General features: G+C 47.8%; 8 protein-coding genes across 8 annotated transcripts; 5 read left to right on the top strand and 3 right to left on the bottom strand.

Annotated features, from left to right (window-relative positions):
• Positions 1–713: 713 nt before the first annotated feature.
• Positions 714–1,946, bottom strand: N7455_006238 (SEC14 family lipid-binding protein; the record flags this gene model as incomplete). The annotated part of the gene is made up of 4 exons (XM_040959260.2): positions 714–1,082; positions 1,152–1,541; positions 1,594–1,735; positions 1,789–1,946. The coding sequence occupies 4 exons, from the start codon at positions 1,944–1,946 to the stop codon at positions 714–716; spliced, it is 1,059 nt and encodes a 352-aa protein (XP_040810349.2).
• Positions 1,947–5,809: 3,863 nt separating this feature from the next.
• On the top strand, positions 5,810–6,109 carry N7455_006237 (uncharacterized protein; the record flags this gene model as incomplete). Its single annotated transcript, XM_040959235.2, has 1 exon — positions 5,810–6,109. The coding sequence occupies one exon, from the start codon at positions 5,810–5,812 to the stop codon at positions 6,107–6,109; it is 300 nt and encodes a 99-aa protein (XP_040810336.2).
• Positions 6,110–7,059: 950 nt separating this feature from the next.
• N7455_006236 (hybrid sensor histidine kinase/response regulator) lies at positions 7,060–11,084 on the top strand (the record flags this gene model as incomplete). The annotated part of the gene is made up of 3 exons (XM_065605307.1): positions 7,060–7,139; positions 7,251–10,780; positions 10,837–11,084. 3 exons carry the CDS (start codon positions 7,060–7,062, stop codon positions 11,082–11,084), a joined length of 3,858 nt encoding a protein of 1,285 aa, XP_065461161.1.
• Positions 11,085–11,773: 689 nt separating this feature from the next.
• N7455_006235 (acyltransferase family protein) lies at positions 11,774–13,266 on the bottom strand (the record flags this gene model as incomplete). The annotated part of the gene is made up of 3 exons (XM_040959211.2): positions 11,774–12,462; positions 12,515–13,133; positions 13,201–13,266. 3 exons carry the CDS (start codon positions 13,264–13,266, stop codon positions 11,774–11,776), a joined length of 1,374 nt encoding a protein of 457 aa, XP_040810346.1.
• A 1,034-nt stretch (positions 13,267–14,300) lies between these two features.
• Positions 14,301–16,772, top strand: N7455_006234 (putative GTPase activating protein (Gyp3); the record flags this gene model as incomplete). The annotated part of the gene is made up of 1 exon (XM_040959281.2): positions 14,301–16,772. One exon carries the CDS (start codon positions 14,301–14,303, stop codon positions 16,770–16,772), a length of 2,472 nt encoding a protein of 823 aa, XP_040810363.2.
• A 301-nt stretch (positions 16,773–17,073) lies between these two features.
• N7455_006233 (uncharacterized protein) lies at positions 17,074–17,638 on the top strand (the record flags this gene model as incomplete). The annotated part of the gene is made up of 2 exons (XM_065605306.1): positions 17,074–17,154; positions 17,201–17,638. 2 exons carry the CDS (start codon positions 17,074–17,076, stop codon positions 17,636–17,638), a joined length of 519 nt encoding a protein of 172 aa, XP_065461160.1.
• Positions 17,639–18,705: 1,067 nt separating this feature from the next.
• On the top strand, positions 18,706–20,427 carry N7455_006232 (choline transporter-like family protein; the record flags this gene model as incomplete). The annotated part of the gene is made up of 2 exons (XM_040959218.2): positions 18,706–19,027; positions 19,081–20,427. The coding sequence occupies exons 1-2, from the start codon at positions 18,731–18,733 to the stop codon at positions 20,425–20,427; spliced, it is 1,644 nt and encodes a 547-aa protein (XP_040810295.2). The 5' UTR covers positions 18,706–18,730.
• A 344-nt stretch (positions 20,428–20,771) lies between these two features.
• N7455_006231 (uncharacterized protein) lies at positions 20,772–21,532 on the bottom strand (the record flags this gene model as incomplete). Its single annotated transcript, XM_040959244.2, has 2 exons — positions 20,772–21,398; positions 21,455–21,532. The coding sequence occupies 2 exons, from the start codon at positions 21,530–21,532 to the stop codon at positions 20,772–20,774; spliced, it is 705 nt and encodes a 234-aa protein (XP_040810280.2).
• Positions 21,533–21,945: the final 413 nt, after the last annotated feature.

The following is a 21,945-nucleotide window of genomic DNA, read 5'->3' as shown; positions in this document are numbered from 1 at the left end:
AGAAGGACAAGGAGAAGGACAAGGAGAAAAAGAATCGCAAGACGAAGATTGAAAAGCCAATCCAACCTACTCCATGACGGGAAACATGGACATTTACTTAACTAACCGGAATAGGAAATGCTCGTCCAAGAAAGCGTGGCTCCGTGGGTCTAGATGAGGGTCTATGTTGCTTTAAGATAGAGATCGTCCACTCTGTCCATCCTCAGTGGGGACCACGTTCTCTGTAATTCTTATTTTATCTTATTTTATCTTATTTTATCTTATTTGATCATATTTGATCATATTCCGATATGCTTTGCAAAAGTTACATCGACAATATGAAGCACAGAATATCCCAATGTGATAAGGAATATCCCCCTAATTATTCTAGGTTCCGGCAACGATTGGAACTAATTTGATTTGCCAAGAAGCGGTTGGACCTACGGTTACATGACCTCATAGCGTCATGTCGCAACCACTTTAAAAGATAAACCAGTGGATTCACTTTCCGGTTTTCTGATCTCCAGTTTTTTTTTTTTTTTTCTTTGGACGTGCTGTCATTCATTTCCCCCTTTATTGATCTCCACAGTCCCCGGTTGTAAAACTCAATACACAAGAAGGTTGGACCTAACGGTCAGTGAAGACAGACCTTTCTGCCTCAGGTGGCATATGTAGGGCCTGAGGCATTCATATCTTATCGGTCTCCAAAACAATCAATCTAGCGAACATTGAAGTTATTGCCTGACTCGATCAAGTGTTGCGATCTTATCGCTTCTCTCAGAGCCGGCATTGCTGCCAACAGCCAATGCAGTTTGTCTACCATCCGACTCTTGGATCCATTTCAAGGGCCCAGGAGGCAGAGACTTCGATGAATTTGGGTTGAAAAGTTGCTGGATATTATCATCGAGATCGGGCAGCATTCCAGAGGTAAATTTAAATTTACCTCCGAACTTGATTGGAATGCTGGCATCGTCCATATACTTTCTGAGGGTAGGAAGGACCTCCGGACTCATGAGCACCTCGATCTTTTCTGCAGTATGAGGGTCCATATAGCCCTTGATGTACCTCCAGATTGTGCTATAATACGAGGGCGCATTGCATACCTGTTATAATCATCATTAGTGGGTGTCTATGGGTGTAATGCCATTAAGCCAGATAAATCAGCAACTTACAAAGGCACGTTGGATAGTTTCTGGGTAACATGTCGACAAAAGCCCACTGATCTCTTGGGCAAAGAATCTCAACCCCCATGCTTGCTTTAAGCCCAAATTGGATGCATCCACAAGATAGATCGAATTAGTCACCGGGGCTGAAGGGTCTGGCCTGTCTGTCATCATCGAGCAAAGCGGAAGGATGAACCGAACGATACTGTCATGGTATACAGAGGCCAGTTGCAACATGTCGGGAGTTGGTGTTTCGATTTTTTCGGATTGGGAATATATCCAGCGATTGGTTTTGCGCGTCGTTTCCCAGCGTGCAACGGCATCTTTGTCAAGGCAATCCAAGTCGAGCATGATAATGGGTGACCCTTTTTTGTCCCTGCGGCCGGTCCAATGGGGGTACTGGAGGACATGTCAGCATATATTAATACTCTCAACATCAACTAATCCTCACAATTCGACGAGCCTCCTCGAAATCGGCAATGTCGACTAAATCATAAAGCCTAAGGATATGCTTCTCTTCACGGAATTTGCATGCCTCCTGGAACTGCTTGAGAGCATCATCGGGATCAAATCGACGGGCGACTAGAAATCGCCTAGTGGGGTTAGCACTAATAGGAACAAACTAGATTTCGTGTACATAACGTACAAAAGGGTGGGAGGATCTGATAGCCCGTCGCACAGATCTCGGCTTTCCAGACTCTCGGGCCGATCCAACAACCCCTTTTCCTGAGTAGATTGAGTGAAAGCTTCGAACGAAGCCTCATGCTCGGGCGGAATGCTGATGTTTGGTTGACTAGCGGCCATGAGGAAATTATTCGAGAATTATAAGGATTTGAACAACTTGCACGAGTCCTGGAGTGGTGTTACTTTCAACGATCTCGGGAAGACCCAGGACATCATGTACCAATGTTGTGCAAACCTGTTACGCGACCACGATAACCTGCAAGGTGATGCATGGGCATACCCCGCGGAGGATACTCGGCCCGCCTGGTTGGCTGATATGGCCGCTATTCGCGGCTTACAGGGGGGGCTGTAGTCTCCCAAATTGATGTTAAATTGTAATCTGGGCTATAAATTGCCCGCCAAGTTATGAATTGGCCCAAAATTTCCATAGTTCAATTGTGCGAGGTGACGAGGGATGTGATATGTCTAATGGACAATCCATCTGTCACAAGCTTAGGAGATCAATTTCTATACGTCAGTAAAGGAGTAGGTCATCAATATATGCAGGTAGTGGACATTGCATGCATCTTATGTGAGCACTAAGGCTCGAACTAAAACCCCCATTTAGGGAGGCAGTGGCTTTTCACCAAGATCTCACGCTGGAGGATGTCATCTGCGTAATGAAGTTTTATTTGTCAGTAATCCAGCCTCTCATGCGGAAATAAGCCAGTTGGGCCTCGGGAAATCTTGCAAATAGATTCCAGATTCAATATGATCCAAACAGCGATTGTCTCGGTGTGACTAAAGGGATACGCCTACTGCGTGCCCTCTACCGATTCTAACTTTGCTGCAACCTGTTCAGTCATGGCTACAATGGACCAATCTTCAAACCCGCCCATGAATATGAAGGATGGGATGTCTGGGGGTTACTCAAATCAATCTTCCCCCCTGGGAAATTGAAGAAATTGTCTGTATTCACGAGTTTGTGATGCAAACATACCGCACGACCCCCCATTCGCTGGAATTGGCATGGGCTTCCCCCGCGAAAGTATCACCAACAACCTTAGGAATGGAACCAAGTCCTGACAAATGAAAGTAAGGTTTATCCTAGATACCCGCACTCATATCACTAACATAATCCTACAATAGCACGCAGAATCATATTGGGACGGTCGCATGTGGCTTCGGGCTCCTGCATGACATCTTATTCGCGACCTACGACAACTCTCACCTCATCCTCACAAATCCAAGGGAAATTGACACAATGGAAGAGTCTTTCGCTTTAGGTGATGCCTTCAGCTGGTTTATACAAGAAAGATGCTATCCTCAAGCAACTCTGTATCAAATCTCAATAATTAAAGAGGCTGAAGGGGCAACATTCCAGGGCGACAAAGTGGAAGGAAGACCTAGAGGGGATCTATCCACCAGTAGGGTGGACACTGACCTGGAATGGAGCGCACATCGCTAGTTTCGACTGTTGGGTAAATGATCCAATATTTTCCTGGGGATATGTTATGTGGTATGCATCACGGCCGAAGTGGCCCTCATTCTCACCCTGGTGCACCTTCCGACAACACTCCTACTCAGAACGCGGACTGAGGGGGCGACTACATCTCTAGAGCTGGACTAAACGGCTCTACAGCTGTCGCAACCATATCAGGGCACATTGGAAAGCCTTTAGAATGCTATGATTAGGAGTTTCTCAGAACTGACACTTGATCTTCTATTCAGAATTTCGCGCTAATTCATACCACTAAATAGAACTTAGGTAGGGTGATTGAGCAGAAAGAGTGACTTCAGAAGTTATAAATATTCAAATTGAAAGTAAGAGATATCTGAGTAAGTGGTAAGAGAAGGTCTTCACGGCGGGATACACCCTTTGGATAACGGACATTCGATTGGTTGGACAGTCGCCTAGGTTGGGACTAACAATAGCAATGCAGGTCACTGGCCAAGCATTTACCATATGCTTGGAACGTGACTGATTTGGAAATGAAATTTAGAAGGGCGCAAACTGAGCGTCCCAGGCCCATTTTGCAATCTCCACAATTTCTTGCCTTCCTATGATCAAATCACCTTCTCTGGGGGGTTGTGGAGGCCGTAGGAACAGATCAAAGGGGATAGTCAGTGGAGCCCCAGAGCCACTAACTTGACCACCTATGTCGCTTTCCCGTATCTCGATATGCTGGGATATTTGGGCTTGTCCATTGCCGTGGTCCCACTCGTACTTATCTATGGTGATAAGTGGTCGGGTTCTGTTTGCCTTGATAGCGATGGCAACATTGGCGTTACCCCTACTAGGGTCAAGCCATAGATCAATGTCTCGCTGCAACCTTGTTCTAGTTTGCGAGATAGCGATTTCCACAACCACCGTAGGCCGCCTTCTAGTACCAGAAGGGGAGGGTGCCTGGGGCCCAATCCCCAGTCTGGCTGTTTTGATCTGCCATTGACATCAATGTTCACTTCACCATAGGTTCACCTGACTAAAAATAGGCAGCAGGGGCCCCTAGCGGGGTCCTGAGGCCCTGGGGTCTTCAATGATTTCTAGTTCCTTTGCCAAGTCTCCCATTGAGAAAAGACAATCGAAGCACTGGAATACAAAAGCCAGCACAACCATCCGGTTCAAAACTACCACTCAGAGCAGTCGAGCTCCGTACCAGATTCTTCAATCAGCGACGATGAAAATTGGTACCCAGGCGACGGTGTATATCCAATGCAGTCCAGACCTGGATCATATCTTGGATTGAAACACCGAGGTCTAAAAGCATTGCAAACTAGAAATTCAATTGGATTTGTCTTGATATTCAAAATTTAAATCAGTGCAGCACTCAACGATTCATTCCTCGCGAGGTAGACCTGACAGAACAGGCCCCAACTCCAGCAATGTGGGTCCAATGCGAGCCCGCGGGTCGGCTGAGAATTAAATGTGTCAGCGATTTCATGAAGGTTCACTCACTATGGAGTACCGGGTTCATGGAGTCAATAATCGCTTACTCGGTTGGTTGGTCGGTCCTCGTAGATTCTGCATGAAGCCGATTCGGGGCAGCGTCCAGGAAAGTAGACAGCTCAAACGGCCCTGGGCAACCTATCGGGGACCTACTTTGTACATTATTGAGGTAGGCGTCCTATTGCTGTCAGAATATCGCACAACCATCCGATCTTTCATCAATACTAGTATTCACTTCACAACTCTTTAGCCCCGCAAATACGAGACGCCCAGAGAAGCAGGGTGCTTAGCTAGATCTTGGCTGGAAATATACGAGACCGATCGTTCGCAAATATTGCTATGTTCGTGCCGTTGAACCCGTCGATCATTTATGCGGGGGTTTAACTCTAACTCCAGAAATAGACCCAGGGCCGTCCCTGAAGCAGATAGACATCTGCACGATTCTCATATGTCATATGGTATTTTCCCAGGCATGATATCTTAACAGAGTCCTTGTATTAGGAGTAGACCTATTCGGCGAGTGGCGTGGCCTAAAGGTCATCTGAGGATAGTATCTTTTGCTTCACACCCTCGTAAATGGGTCTTGATACGAGAATACGAGAATCTCTAGATGATCTATAACTATGCTCACTTTTGATCGGCGTACTTCCTTGGCACCTCCACCATATCAACAGCGGAATAAGTACCAATCGCTAGTGTCATCCATAAATTACGTAGTGATAGTCATCGTATTCAACCTTCAGATTGAAATCATAGCCTTGTCGACGATGTTGATCTCTAGGGATGGTTTCTATTCTGGCTTCACTCGGCACGATACGAGCATTGGCATCTATCAAGTTGAATCTTTCACTCTATTAATAGAAGGCTTAATGTACCTTAGGAAGCTATATAAACAACCTCCTGTCCTCGCCTCTACATTAGATCATCCTCTCTAACACAATCAAATCTCAATCTCAATCTCATTACCTCAATATCAAACATTCAACCCCCATCTATATTTTCAACTCTCTATTCAACCCATCCCACCGTTTAAACCCGACTTCCAACTTGTTAGAATATGAAGTTCACCGCCACCACTATCGCTGCCATCGCCGCCGTCCTCCCCATGGCCAACGCCTGGATCTTCACTACCTGCAGCGGGCAGTGGGACGGGGAAGAAAACAAGGGCTGCACCAAGTCCGCCTGCAAGGGCGGTGACACCGTTGACTGGGAAAACAACTTGTGGTCTGATTGCGTTCTTCGCGTCTACAGCGACAGCTCCTGCAGCAACCAGATTGGAATTGCATCTGATGACTGGAATGACCACTCTTTGAGCAAGGGCATGGGTAGCTTCCGTGTTTCGTCTTGTGATAGCTAGGGTATCTATTTTCACTATGATGAATCTGTTCGAGGATGAAATCTGTGGTGGGATTCTCGGAGATAGGGATAATTGTTTGGTTTGATCTTCAGAGTTTGATGTCAAATAAGATGGGTTGGTCTTGACCTTCACGACTATCTCTTCGCTAGCACTTGAATCTCACCTTTTGAAATGAGGAGTGGTTCTAGAAATGTGTGTTACATCTAGACAGTAGATGCCGATGACGGGTATCATAATTAGGCAAGATATCTGGCTGGTGTATTTGAGTACAGCCTAGAATATAGTAGGCAGATGGCTGTCTGTCTTTGGAATGTGAAGTAATATGGGGGCAGCATCCAATCGTAGTATGTGCTGCTACAACTGTTTATTAGGCCGACGTGGCGTGTCACGGGTAAAGTATCGGTTAGCATCTACCAAGGGGCTTACGCATTTTTGAGAAGCTCCGGCTTTTAGAAATACTCATCGTTGTTTGTCAAGTTAGAAACTCATTCTTGTGCTACATTTTACCTCTATAGCTCATCATATTACAATATCATCATATTCTGCTTCATGATCTCATATGCTAACTTGTAGACCTCAACATTGGGTAGTCACCCGTGGACATAGCTTCTACTCCCGATTGAGCAAATCACAGCAAATATACAAAGTGGGGTTGGCCCCACTCTATAAACTCTGATTGGCTGGTTTTGGCGAAACTTTCCCGCTCCGTGTCACAGCTTATCTAATCTATTGGCCCAGGCCCAGGCTAATCTTTGAACCTTCCAAGGTTGGGAGTGAACCTTGGAAGATTGGAAGCCTGCGTTTGTGTGCGCCGCTAAGCTTCTTTCTTTTTCTACTTCTTTTCTGAAGTCTGAAGGGAGCAACCTTCTTGATGATCCTCCGCTTCCTTGCAAGGAGGGATCAGATATTTTGTCTTTAGAATTGAAGATCTTGGACCTATTGCCGACGCAATGTCACGTCCAATCACATCACAACACGCTCAAAAGTATCATGTCAACTTTGGCACATCCAGGGAGCGAGAATTTTATAAGTAATTTACCACCTTCATTTGTAAACACAACGTTATAGTTGTCCATCAGCCTTGCGATCCAAACACTCAAACGAGGGCCCGGTAGGCTAACCATGCCCCTTGCTTCTCCAGGTATTTACCGCCGTACCATCGCAAACCACACACGCTACAGCACGTCGGGCCTACTACACTATCAAAAGAACATGTCGCTCGATCCTCGGAAGACCCCATTCTTACGGCACTCGCCCAACTGGGCACCTTACGACTAGGCGCGCAACGTTCGTTGATCTCGCTCTTCGGTCGGAAGGAGCAACACGTTCTCACCGAAGCCACTCGAACCCTAAGTCTACAGAATGATGGCAATGATGATGTGCGAGATGAGCTTTGGGTCGGGAGCTCTACTATGTCATATGACCGCAGCCTGTGTAAATCGGTTATGAATTCTACGCCAAATGTGTCAAACGCCAGGGACAACGTCTTTGTTGTACCCGACCTTGCCAAAGATAACGCATTCAAGGACCATCCAGATGTGACTACATTCCCAAACATTCTGTTCCTCGCATCGAGCCCTATCATCAGTCCGAAAGGCGTGGTGATTGGAGCCTATACGATCTTGGACGACCAACCCCACGAGCCCCTGGACGCTGGGTCACTCCAGTTCCTGGTTGATATTGCTGCTACGGTGATGGATTATCTAGGAACCAGTCACTCGAAAATTCAGCATTTCCACAGTGAGCGCATGATGGTTGGCCTTGGAAGTTTTGTGGAGGGAAAAGGTAGCCTGCGCAACTCATGGGTTGTCGACACCGATGTTCCTCAAGCCTCATCTGGTGAATTGGACCATACAGAGGGGCATGTCAATCGACAACAGCAAGAGAAGCAAGTTTCGCAGTACGTTTCTCAGGGGGTGGCTCATAATGGAACAACAAGCCACCTGCCTTTCCGGCCATACAATCTTCACATCCCTAGAAACAGAGCTCTGCAAGGGAACAGGGAGAAATACCAGTCACTTTCCAACTCAACCACCAGCAAGAGAGATGCCAAGGCTTTATCGAAACTCAAAGAAGCATCTCAAGCGACCATGACAATTGGGAATGATCAGTCAAGGCAGCAATCACCGAAAGATGATTATACTGCCAAAGTGAATGAAACATTTGGACGTGCAGCCAATCTCATCCGCGAGAGTATCGAAATTGAGGCAGTTGTCTTTTTCAACGCTAATTTCGGCTCCCAGGAATCTTTAGTGAATAATGCGGACTCTGACACGGAAGGTAGTTGTTTTGAAAGCTGTTCTTCAGGTGATGAGGCCACATCTCGAAGCTCCCCCCAACGTTCATCCGAAGGGACTCTTGATCCAGAACAGGCTGCAAGCTCAGGCAAAGCCACGCTGAACCCGTGCGAAATACTCGGATTTGCCACTTCGAATACCTCTAGCATCAATGATCAGTTGATGGACGACAACAAAATCGCATTATCAGAGTCATTTCTTGGAGGTCTTTTGCACCGATATCCTCGAGGGAAGATTTTCAATTTTGGTGAGGATGGAACGATCTCATCTGATGACACGAGTGATGGCATAATCAAACGATTTTTGCGACGTCCTGGGGGCAAGAAGTACAAAAGGACACGAAGTTCGCTTATGCGCCAGGACGCCCAGAGCTTGCTTCAACTCGCCCCCGAGTCTCGAAGCATCATCTTCTCGCCTTTGTGGGATTCACACAAGGGTAGATGGTATTCGGGGGCTCTGGCGTGGACGAAGGCATCCCACCGTGTCTTCACTTCGAATGATGAGCTAGCATTCCTCTTGACATTTGGAACTAGTGTCATGGCAGAAGTGCACCGACTTGGCGCTCATTTCGCCGAGCGAGCAAAATCAGACTTGCTATCAGGACTCAGTCATGAACTTCGATCCCCTCTACATGGCATTTTCGGAACAGCGGAGCTCTTGAATGACACTGTTATGGACGCGCTACAACGAGGTTTTATTCATACGATTTCTTCTTGTGCATACACGTTACTAGGCTCGATCAATCAACTCCTCGAGCATGCTAGTATCAATGATGTTCGACCAAACTCTGTCGCCAAAAACTCCGTTGGCGGTATTCATAAAATTCCTGTCGACCGGAAAGTGGCCGCTGCCCGCCTTTCTCCGCATTCTGGAAAAAGTGATGTCGACATTTGCGTGGAACTTGATGCTACCTTAGAAGACGCAGTTGAAACGGTCTTCGCTGGTTATTCCTTCTTCAGCAGTTCACAATCCCCTTTTCGGAGTATCGCCGACGCTTCTCCCTTGGATAGCAAACATCCTGATGCACGGGGCGGAGTCAAGGTGGTTTTGGATATTGACCACAGCCCCAGTTGGAAATTTTCAACACAGCCAGGGGCTTGGCATGTCATCCTCACGAATATCTTTGGGAATGCCTTGAAATTCACTCAAAATGGTTATATCTACATCTCTATGAAGGCCTCTCCGGCAAAATTCGGAAAAGGTGGCGAGGTCACAAGCTCAGCAATCACGGTGACTGTAAAGGACACTGGATCTGGGATTGACCCGGATTTTCTGAAAAATGGACTGTTTACTGCTTTCTCACAAGAAGATAACATGACAACCGGTAATGGCCTTGGGTTGAGCATCACACGACGAATACTCTTATCGCTCGGCGGTGATATCCAAGTCAACTCCGAGAAGAATGTCGGCACTGAAGTCGTGGCCACCGTGACCCTTAATCATGCGCCTGCCCTCGACAACCTCGATAAGTTGAATAGTCCCTCCCCCATCACGATGACGCAGAAGCTTGCGTGCGCGAAGACCATTGGGATATTAGGTCTCGAAACTTCTGAATGTGACACATCTGTATACAAATCGTTACAGAAGCTGTGTCAAGACTGGTTCTCCATGGAAGTCCTTTTAGTTGGGCCTTCACAAACACAAGTCGCCCACTGTGACTTATACATTTCCTCCCACGAATATATGGATACAGGGAATCAGGAGCTCAGGACTATTGCGCCCAGTCCATGTGCTCGATTTCCTTCCCCTGTCATTATAGTATGCCCGTCCCCGAGGACCGCGCACTCGATGTCAGCCAAGGGTCAAGATCGTGGAGATGCACATGTGCTCGAGTTCATTAGCCAACCATGCGGACCGCGCAAGTTGGCAAAAACATTAGAAACGTGTATTAATCGTCAGCAGCTACGGTATGATTCGCTCGAGAGCGAAGAAAACATATCGGATGGCTCAGCAGGCTTCCCAGTCAATCTCGGCACCAATGAGCCTAAAATGGACTCGTTTGTTAATCTGCCGTCAAATGGAGAGGTCAGCGACCAACCCACCATCAAAGTGGTAGTAGATACAGACACATGCAGTCACCCATCGATAGAGACGCTCGAGTCGATGGAACTCTCTCGGGGGGATGTTCATGACCCTCTTCCTCCATCTGAAGAAGTCGCCATCACGAGACACGATACACCCATCAAAAAGGAGACTGACCCCGTATCGAACATTCAAACCACCGTTCTTCTTGTGGATGACAATGATATCAATCTCAGACTTCTCATTGCTTTCATGAAGAAGTTGAACTGTGATTATATTATTGCCCAAAATGGAGAAGAAGCCCTCGAGGCTTTCAAGGCGAATTCCTCTGTTATTGGGATGATCTTTATGGGTAGGTTCTTGAAGAATTAACCCGACCGTGTTTTGACAATCTAATACTCTTGATAGATATTTCCATGCCAATCATGGATGGCTTGGAATCTACAAGGCGAATTCGCGAGTTTGAAAAAACACTGGAAACGACATTCCGTGTCACGATTGCTGCCTTGACTGGTGTTGCGCAAGCCGACACTCAACGCGATGCGATTGGGTCTGGTATGGATTTATTCCTCACCAAGCCCATACGGCTGAACAGCCTAGTGCCAGTAATCAAAGGCATAATGCCGCCGACCCATGCACTTTGGCAACAGAAGTAATCAATGATTCAACCTCAACGAGCATGCCAGAAATTTGCGCTCTTGGATGTAAGAACAGCATCCATTTACGACCAACCACCCTGCCGAAGCCCTCCAAACTGTTGATATCAACATACCTCCCTCAACCAGGCTATTCTATATTTGTACATATAACGATATACGCAGTAAAGTACAATTCTCCCATTTACCATAGCCAATTCTTCTGTCATCAGAACGAACTCTTCCTGGTGGTCAGTTCTTACTAGATGGTGTGATAGTGCTGATCCAAAGGTTCTACTGCGATCGGATATTTTGGAGATGTTGACTCTTTTGTCCCAAAACGTTGACAAGATGAAGAGTTACTCTGAGTCTGTATTCCAGATATGTAGGCGGAAGATTCTGCAAGCGATGTGCTTTTTCGAGGTTTATTTGAACTTGCATTGGTAACAACGTATAAATCTATAAACGATTCGTTTGCTGCTTTTGAAATATAACTTGAAAATTGACTGCAATGTCTGGACATTCTTTTATGCTTTATTCAAGATTTTGGATTGAACATAAATGGCCCTAGCTGCGAGTGTGTTGATTCTTGGTCTGTAAGGCAAAAAACAGTGAAGGTACAATTCATACATAGTGTCATATGTAACTCTATTAAGTCAAAACGCCACCTTCCCAAATACCAAGAAACAATAACGATCCCAATAAAGAGCCTATATATTTAACTCCCGAACAGACGCAATAGGCAGCATCTCATCTTTCTCTTTTGAAGTCCACGTTGCACTCTTACCCCATGAACGGGAGAATCTCTCAAGGGCAGCTGTAAGTGCACCCAACCTTGGTTCTATGTGCTTCGTCCACTGTTGGACAACATAGAGCAAGAACACAAAAAACATAGTCAGAATAATCCCAAGTCGGAATGGGCCCGGCGTTGGAATATAAGACTCCGGGTCGGGTGTTCCATCTGCTCTTAAAGCCGGCTCAAAGCTAATTGACATGGGCAGATACAGAAGATAAACCAGAACAGATCGCATTAGCGGTCCGTGGACGAGATATAGTGGGAAGCTGATTGACCCCAGCCATAGCAGCACGGGGTGGGAGAGCATCCGTCTCATGAAGGGCGAAAGAATTACCCCAAAGCAGATCATCTGCGCCCCAAGACTGGCGTAGTAGCGGCTGACGTTGGCATCTTTTGGGAAGATGACTTCAGCAAGCGATGCAAGCTGCGAAGACCATTCAGTTTGGTCGGCGTATTGATCGGGGTACGAGCAAATGTAGAGGCCTAGGGTGACGAGGCCGTAGGGTAGGAATTTGAAAATCAGGCGTGGCCGCAGCGACGTTAGGTTGTAGAACGATAGTTCCGCTAGTATCATACCAGCGAAAATATTCGTACCCACAGTACCTGTAATAAATCATCAGCGTTGTATTTGCTTTTGCGATATTACCAAACGTACCATCTAGAGTTACCCAGCTATAGGTGTATAGGACCATTTGCGCACAGAGGCGGAAAAGTGGCGTGGTATTTACCAAAGCCAGTAGGGTCATGAATACATATAGCGAGCCACGGAAAAGAGGTAGCAATGCCCATTGCGGTTGGTCGTAGGCATTTTCTCCGTACATCCAAGTTCCCGCTATCTGTCGTATCAAATCCACAACGGCAGCGCCCACAGATGAGCTTGGTTGGGGACTTGTCGCTCTCAACCAGTATGCATCCACTCTCCTACCCAATTGGAAGCCACCGAACTGACATAAAAGCCAGGCTAAAATTGTCATCAGGGTAGCGGGGAAGACGAGTCTCCACTTTCGCCGGAAGGCGCCTGTCGAGAGCGAAGCGAGAGCATCGGCGGTAGCTCCTCGTCGGGCTAGCTGGAGTGGTTTTAGGGCATTCACGAAGCCGAGTAGCACCAGGAAGATGGCTACCCAGGCCTGGCCCTGTATGACCAGTCTAAAGAATGGTCGCTGAAATAAAATAGAGTTTCCCGTTTCCGCGAAAGACGGCGGGATCAGATATGTCGCAAAGGAGAGGCAGGTATGGCTCGCGACCACAAAAAGAGCGGCAATTCCTCGAAGACCCTATAGAAATGACCACGCTAGTAAGCGACAGTTTCACAGCATGCGGGGGATTAGAAATAATACTCACATCAGCCCAGCTACTGGGACGGATGTAAGATGCAGATTGCTTGGTCGCCGGGTCGACAATGGCCATATTGGGCAGACGGGTTCATTGCTGGTGGTACTGGTCAATAGTATAATGCAGGTGCTGCAGCTCCCCTGGCACATATACATAAATCCTGTTGGTAAATCATGCCTTATTCCGGGGAGACAGAGTAATAGACTCTCGAAACGGATCCGAAAACGTCAATGTGAGATCGAATTGGAATAGTTGACAGTTGATATCCGCTATCCGCAGACGGAAGGGTTCGAGCGGGCTAACCACCCGTGTACATTCCACACGGCCATGGGTAGATGAATTGGGTATTATAAAAAGAGGAAAGGCCAAATATTAATTTGAGATATTCAATTGGTCTAGAATTCAGGGGTTATGGAGTAAAATAGAAGAATTGATGAGCGGTTAAGTCTTTGTTCGTAATCATTCAGATATTCCTTTTGGATCCCTTTTTTTTTTCTATGTATTGTTTCCCAATATTGGTCTCGTAGCTAAAAGGTTAAAAAATAATTGACATTGAAACATAAAATAGAATGAAAAAGGCGTAAAATGTGTAAAATGTTGTTGTATATATAATATGTGACTATAATAGTCTAGAGTTCCTGATCGACACATGAGTTTCCGACCTATCGATTTTTATATAAAGATCAGAACAATGCGGATGTTATACTCCGTAGATAATAATTAAATAGATATAGAGTATAAACTACATATCCAATGGCTCAATTCACTTTATATTGTGAATACTATGTACTTTGTAGTTCAACATGCCCCTTTGTCTATATTACGTCACCTGACACTAAACCTGATCAGGACTTTGTTGATTTCGTTTCAACTGCGCCTTTTCTCTCTTTTCTTTTTCCACAGTCCTCTGGCAGGCTGTCTCCCCAAATTTGGTCTCTCACCTTTTGTCTTTCGTTTCACCAAATTCCTCATTCATTTGCTAACTATTTGGCACTCCCCTTTGTTGAAAATCTCCCTTTGTCCGGCCCGAAGATCCTATGATTATCGATTGATAGCTCTCCGTTAGCGATAACAAATGTCCAGCGGGAACGGGGTGCGACATCGTGGCCATGGTCACAGAAAACGTAAACCCTCGATATCCGCCTCCCTCGGCTGATTTCGACCTTCCCGGCCGGCGCAGAGTTCCTCACCCACCACGATTGGAGTCTTTAGTCGATCCACGAGCGCGAACTGCAAATTCCGGTCCGAGGTCCTCACCTCACTCTCCCCGCTCGACACATCGCCAAAGATCACGTTCGCCTCTACCACAGCCTCATAACCCTCATGAATACCCCTGGCCACCCACTCCGCCTCACCATGGTTCCTCGCAGGGTACGAGAGGCGAATGGAAAACCCCTAGGCCTACCGGTCGCCCTCAACTATACGCCACACCACCTGAAACCCAACACCCGAATTGGGCGCCGCGAGATGAATACGAACGGCCGATGCATCGGAAACCTATGCCTGCGCGAGGGGGGCTCCGTATATCCATGTCAACATCTAGGTTGAATAATAGGCGCCCAAGGACGCAGGAATCTATGGAGCGCCGCCCACAGGACTTGAGCGCCCAGGGAGTGCCTCTGTCACGCTTCCCAACAAACGGTCCCACCGACGAAAATACTCCCCGACCAAGCGTCAATTCGTCCGACACCTGGCGCTCGAGCATTGAACAAGCAAGCGGAACAGAGCGCAGCAGTGTCCTGACTAAGAGCAGCTCGATCACCGACCTTTCACCCGATACACCCGACGCGCCTTATGGGATGGACAATGGAATGAGTGTGGAAGACGCGATTTCCATGTATCTTGATGGCTTCAGCGACGTGACTGAAGAACCTGGCTCGCCGAAATCCCACACGGGGAGTAAAGCGCCATCAGTAACGCCTCCACCATCACGCGATTCACACCTAGATGAAGTACACCCACTAGAATTTCCGTCGCTGAGCGACGTTCCGCCGATACCCCCGATGCCAGAATTTACCATGCCGCAAGACACAAGGGCAGATCCATTGTTTTTGCCAAACTTGACTTATTCCGAACCCACGCCCAGACCGCCTATACTCCCAGAATCCCCGCCAGAGTTCACACCGTTGGAACCTACACTGTCAGAACATTCTGAACTGGACCCTTCCGACTCTGGTATGCCAGACTCTCCGCGCGATCTCACTCCCTCCCCGTCGCCGGTAGCCGAAACGCCTGAGGTGCATCATGTACACCAACGACAGGCCTCGAAAAAAGTGTTTATTCCCGGATTAGTGCCGCCGCAACTCCGCTCTGGAAACGGCCCTCGGGATGATTACGGATTTCGCAAAGCTACACAGTATGTAAGCCTGGATGAATACGAGACCTGGAAAGGGTCCTACTCCAACCATGTGACGCAGCGGAGAGCCAAATGGTGTGAATTGCTCAAGGAACATGGGCTACCCACATCAGATCCCACAAAGTTCCCGCCACAGTCTTCGAAGGTCAAGCGATTTGTTCGGAAAGGAATTCCTCCAGAGTTCCGAGGTGCGGCTTGGTTCTATTATGCCGGCGGGTACGAGCTTTTGAACCGGAACCTTGGCCAATATGATGAACTTGTTGGGAAGGCCATGAGCTCACCAAGTAACGACGACAAGGAGCACATCGAGCGTGATCTCCATCGCACATTCCCCGATAATCTTCATTTCAAACCGGAGGTCACTGAGCAGGTACAAGGTTCGGGGAGCAATCCGAATTCTTCTAATGTCACCACGGAGACGCAGATGATTCAGTCCCTACGTCGAGTTCTGTATGCTTATGCGCTGCATAACCCGAAAATCGGGTATACGCAGTCTCTGAATTTCATCACGGGAATGCTCCTTCTTTTCCTCCCCGAGGAAAAGGCATTCTGGATGCTGCATATCATCGCTGCAGACTACTTGCCTGGAACCCATGAAATCAGTCTGGAGGGTGCCAACATTGACCTCTGGATTCTCATGGTCTTGCTCAGGGACTCCATGCCGGGCATATATTCCAAGATCGCTGCCATGGGAGGGACCCCGTCCGGACGGGGCAAAATGCCTCCCCTAACAGTGAACTCTCGGCTGCCGGACATAACACTGGGACTGACCAACTGGCTCATGTCGGTTTTCATCGGAAGTTTACCTCTAGAGACCACGCTCCGAGTTTGGGATGTTTTCTTTTACGAAGGCTCCAAAACTTTCTTCCGCGTGTCTTTGGCAATCTTCAAGGCATGCGAAAAGGATATCCTCGGCGTAACAGACCCCATGGAAGCATTCCAGATCGTCCAAACCATCCCCAAAAAGCTGTTGGATGCCAACACCTTGATGGATGAATGTTTTGTACGTCGGCATCGCGTCGGACAAGGTCGTATCGAAGAACTCCGAGCTCAACGCCGGACGGCTATCCGCGAAGAGAAATTGCGACGATCAGTAGCCTTCGGCAAAGGCCAGCTTCATTCTAAGACTGATGAGTTCACTGGCCGAAGCCGCACACCGATTCCGGGCCTCGAGCACCGGGTCGTGGGTTCCTGGCGCCACTTGAAACAACATGCATTTCGATAAGCGAATGATCACCCTGGCGTCCATGTCTGTAATCATATTTGTGAAGCGGGATTTAGCGAGGGCAGCTCTTTGCCAGCATTATAGGCGTCTTGGCTTCGAAAGGCGAAAAGGGGGGAATCGAGCATTTAAAGCATTTATTTATCTTGTTGCATCTGTACATATAAACCACAAATACATCCAAGTTCTGTGCCAAGCAGGCAACCGACTTGGCATTCTCAACTTTCAAGCTATCCACTTGGGCAGTTTCGGTGGTCTCCCTATAGGGCTGTAATAATCGGACACAGCAAAAGCTCGGCAAACTATGATTCGTCGCTCGAGCCCTTTGTATTCCTTTGAAGGTTTCTTGGGTTTTACGGTCGCAAATTCCCTGCGTTTCTCCCTTGTCTTTCACCCGAAATCAATTATGCTCTGCATTATTGAACCCACAGTACTGCATCCACCATGTCAACCACTCCTCAATCTGCAACCTCGAAGCCTCGGTTGAACGTGCACTACTTGGCGCCCAAATTTCCTTGACACTTCCCGAAACCATCGATGAGTTGTGTCGAAATAAGAGCAACTTGATCTTCAGCCATGGTGTTATTATTGTCAAACTTTCACCTGAAGTAGTCGTCAAGATCGGTGCCCATGTCAACTTTCTCGAGGCCAAAAAGATGATCTATATTGGTCAAAATACAGAGATCCCCGTGCCTAAAATCTTCGTTTGTCATACATACGGCCCTATTAATCGTGATCCCGATGACTATGGAGGTCTTTACGATACCTACATATTTATGAGTTTTATTGATGGCGACACACTCCACACAGCATGGGACACTTACGATGTCGCTACTAAAACCCGTATCTCAACACAGCTTACGGGGTAGATCCAAGAGATGCGTGATTTAGCTAGTGATGGTTACATTGGCTCTCTTGACCATGGACCTGTCCCTGATCACTGCCTATCGACTTCTCTTGATAAAGGTATGCATCCATTTACCCTTTGAATCAGAGGAGGATTTCAACAAGGTAAGCGCCAAAACGCCATATTGGGAGTTTTCTAAGTGGAATGCTTCCTGGATCCCACCGTATTCTTTTCTCGCATGGTGACCTCCGACCTCAAAATATTATGGTTCGAGATGGTAATGTGGTTGCTATTATCGACTGGGAAGCTTAGCGGGTGGTATCCCGAATATTGGGAATTTGCAAAGGCTCTACTCATTTGGGGCTGGCAGAGTGATTGGACGGGCTATGTGGTGCGAATTCTGAAACCGTATCATGCTGAATATTTCATGCATTGTTTCCTGATGGAGAAGTTGTTGATTTAGTGGGAATATTGTCTTTTTCAAAGGCGGAGGATTAAATATAACTTCAATGTTTGAGAGTTGACAGTGTTGTAGAAGAATTCGAAATAACAAAAAGTGGTATTATTTGGAGTGTAAGGGGGAGGTTACAGTTGATAAAATATGGTACCTAGTTCTTGAAGATGTGGGAGTTCTACCCTGAGATGTGATGGAGATGTTCCGAGCTCCCCCCCCCCCCCCCCGCTCTCCAATTTCCGAGGGTCCAATTCCTCGGGCGGGTCCAAGTTACATTTTTTTTGGATTTTTGTTAATCCATGGATACCCGTTGATGCTGAATGAAATCAAAACTTCGTCAAATCATATACTAAATAAGAGCTGGGAATTTCTCACTCAAATGGGATTAGAATAGTTCAAATAGTGCCCAGGTGGGTCAAATAAAAATCACAAGCTGAATTTCTTTTGAATTTTACTAGTGTTTTTAGTGAATTCTTTAGCGTCTTGGATCGGCGATCTCTAGGGCTGGTTGATCTTTAGGTTCATTGATCGAGATTTCCGCTCGGTTGTTTGGTTCGTGTCGTCACCAGTGTCAAATCCGGTGTCCTTGCTTCCCCTTTCTTTTTTCTTTTTCTTTTCTTCTTTTGGCTCTTTCCCCTTCCCTGAGCTTCACCCACAAACATGAGTGGACAAGCTGCCAGCTATTATAACGAGGCGCCTCAGGGCCAACCTCCTCAGCCGAACTACGGTTATGACAAGCAACATGGGAATTATCAACAGCCAAACAATCCCCCTGCACCATACGCGCAGCCAAATTACCCGCAGCCGAATTACCAGCAGCCAACCTATCAGCAGCCTCCAGTTGAGGCCAAACCTCCGCCGCAGTACCACCAAAATGTCCCAGAGTCAGGATACAGCTTTGACCAGGCGTTCAAGATCGAGAAGCCCAAATGGAATGATCTGTGGGCAGGCCTCTTGGTGAGTTTGGCCGTTGTCGCACTGATCACCTTCAAAACTGACTTGTTACACAGTTGATTGCTGTTTTCCTCGGGTATACCGCCGTGTCTGGACTTACCATCCACAAGTATGCCACCAACAAAGGCTTCAATGGAGGAGGAATCTACGACTCGGCCAATGATTTCTCGCTCGACACCAACACCCTCGTCCTATTTGTCTTTGTCCTCGTCGTTGCCCTAGTTTTATCTTTCCTTTATTTCATGGGCGCAAGACACTTCACCAAGACCTTCATCTGGGCGACCGGTATTCTCAACATCGTGTTCGCCCTCGCAACCGGAATCTACTACATCGCGCGCAAGCAATATGGAGGCGGAATCGTATTCCTCCTCTTCGGCGTCTTCGCGATCGTCTGTTTCATCAGCTGGATCCCGCGTATCCCATTCACTGCCTTCATGCTGCAGACTGCCATGGATGTAGCCCGGGGCTACGGACACATCTTCCTAGTCAGCGCGATAGGTGGAATCGTCACAGTCGCTTTCGCCGCCTGGTTCTCCGTTACCATGGTCTCGATCTACGTAGCATACGAGCCCGATTCCACTGGTACCAACCCGTCCTGCGCGAACGGCGGTTGCAGCAGAGCAAAGGTCATCGGTCTTGTCGTCTACGCCACCTTCGCCATGTACTGGGTCAGTGAGTGGATCAAGAACACGGTGCACACTACCGTCGCGGGTGTCTACGGCTCGTGGTATTTCTTCAGCAAGTCTGCCGGCGGCATGCCCAAGGGCTCGACCCGAGGCGCCTTCCGTCGCGCAACTACGTACTCCTTTGGCAGTATCAGTTTCGGTAGTCTGATCATCGCGATCATCAACATGTTGCGTCAGGCATGCTCGATCGCACAGCGACACGAGGCTGGTCAGGGTAACATGATTGGCAGTATTGCCATCTGGGTTTTGGGATGTTTCATCTCGCTGCTCGACTGGCTCGTTACTCTTTTCAACCGCTACGCCTTCTGTCACATTGCCTTGTACGGAAAGGCATATATCCCTGCTGCCAAGGATACCTGGAAAATGATGCGCGACCGAGGAATTGATGCTCTCGTGCAAGACTGTCTGATGGGTCCAGTTTTGACTATGGGTTCGACTTTTGTCGCCTATGTCTGTGCGCTGTTGGCCTATCTCTATCTGCAGTTCACCAACCCCGCCTACAACAGGGATGGTAACTTCACCGCCGTCATCATGGCTTTCGCTTTCTTGATTGGTCTGCAGGTCTGCCAGGTCTTCATGACTCCCATTGGTAGTGGTGTTGAGACTATCTTCGTCGCTATGGCTTGGGATCCTCAGGTCATGATCAATGACCACCCGGATATCTACTACAAGCTGGTGCAGCTTTACCCTAAGGTTCAGCAGGCAGTCCACGCTTAAGCTTCTTCCCAGAGTGAGTCGCAAGACAAGGGTCTTGAAGTTCGACTGCAAGGGTTTAATCGCTATGTCCATAGGGGGAACCTGTGTTCGCCTTTTTTTTGCCATGTTTATGAATGTTCAGCACAAATTGGTGTACGTTAATTAGTAATTGCAGATATTCCACGATCAATAACATTGCCAGAAATGTTTCATGTATCATTATCACTCAAGTTCAAAACTATCTGAAATATCAATCTCCAAACAGAAAAAAAAAGAATCCAATATAAAACACTAAACCCAAAGCCAAAGTAAAACAAGAATCACCCTCCCAATCACGCCTTCAAACACATCCCCCTTTAATGAACTTACAAAGCAACCAAAGCAACCATAACAGCCATAACCGCCGCAACCCCGAGCGCCGCAACACCCCCATTCACAGAAGCCCCCACAGCCGCCGCCCCCTGGAAAGGCGAGAACCGAGTAGGATCAACACCAGAAGGCCGAGCCGAGGGCGTCGCCCCAGAAGCCTGCGGCCCAAACACCACAGACGACGAAGCCGCACCACCCATCAATCCATGCTCCCGATCAGCCGGTGTCGACGAAGCAGCCGCAACAGAAGCCAAACTGCTGGACGCTGGGACATTGACGGGGATCTGCGAGACGTGCAGTGGTTTCTCGACCACAGGCGTGCTCTTGCAGCTGCAGTCGGTGTGGGTCTTGGTCACGTAGACAACGCGCGGAGCGGGTTCAGGTGCGTAGGCGCGCTTATCGGCCAGCATCATGGGCTTGCTTGCGTGGCGGGCGGGTGCGGCTTCGCGGTCACTGGGGCAGAGGGTTGACGATATGGTGCTGAGGTCGAGCCCTTCGCAGGCGGGGACGGTTGAGGTTGTTAGGGTTTCGAGCGCGGATTTGTTGGCGCAGAAGCATTCTTTGGAGGTTTTGTCTGTGCAGGTGGTGAATGTTGATGGGTCGATGGTGTCGAGGGCAGCTCTCTGGAGGGTTGTTAGTTTGTTTATTTGGTTTATTTGGTTGGGGTTGGGGTTCTTACGGCGCATTTGAGGTAGTCGTCGGTTGATTGGGCTAGAGCGCCGGCAACGAGGACTGAGGCGGTGATGAAGTAACGCATCTTGGATATTGTATGTATAGTTCTTGGAGAAGAGGTTTTGGAAGTTGGGAAGGTGCGATACTAGAAAGGAGGTCTAGTATATAATAGAACGAAGCTATGGAGAGACTACCGGCCGGGTCGAGAGATATTCGGTCCTTTATGTACAATTAGATCTTTTTGTCAGATATTTTCACAGTAAACATTCGCTTTGGTATCACATCCCTTCATCCCTTAATGGTGGGGGGCTAATGGGGTTTATGACGTCCAGGAATCCTGACGGTGGATGGTGCCCGATATAGATACGTGCTTGTCCTAAGATATAAGCTTCGAATCGCATTTTTGGTCTCACGCCCGCGAGAATCATGTACGCTTAATCCTCTGTTTATTGTACTGGAATGATGGAAGAATGTGCCAGTTGCCACGTCCCCGTGGCG

The sequence above is a fragment of the Penicillium solitum genome (genome assembly GCF_028829755.1).
Source record: "Penicillium solitum strain IBT 25940 chromosome Unknown utg000004l_segment0_segment0, whole genome shotgun sequence".
NCBI lineage: Eukaryota > Fungi > Ascomycota > Eurotiomycetes > Eurotiales > Aspergillaceae > Penicillium > Penicillium solitum.
The sequence above is the reverse complement of the archived record's forward strand: the minus strand, read 5'-3'. Positions and strand labels throughout refer to the sequence as shown.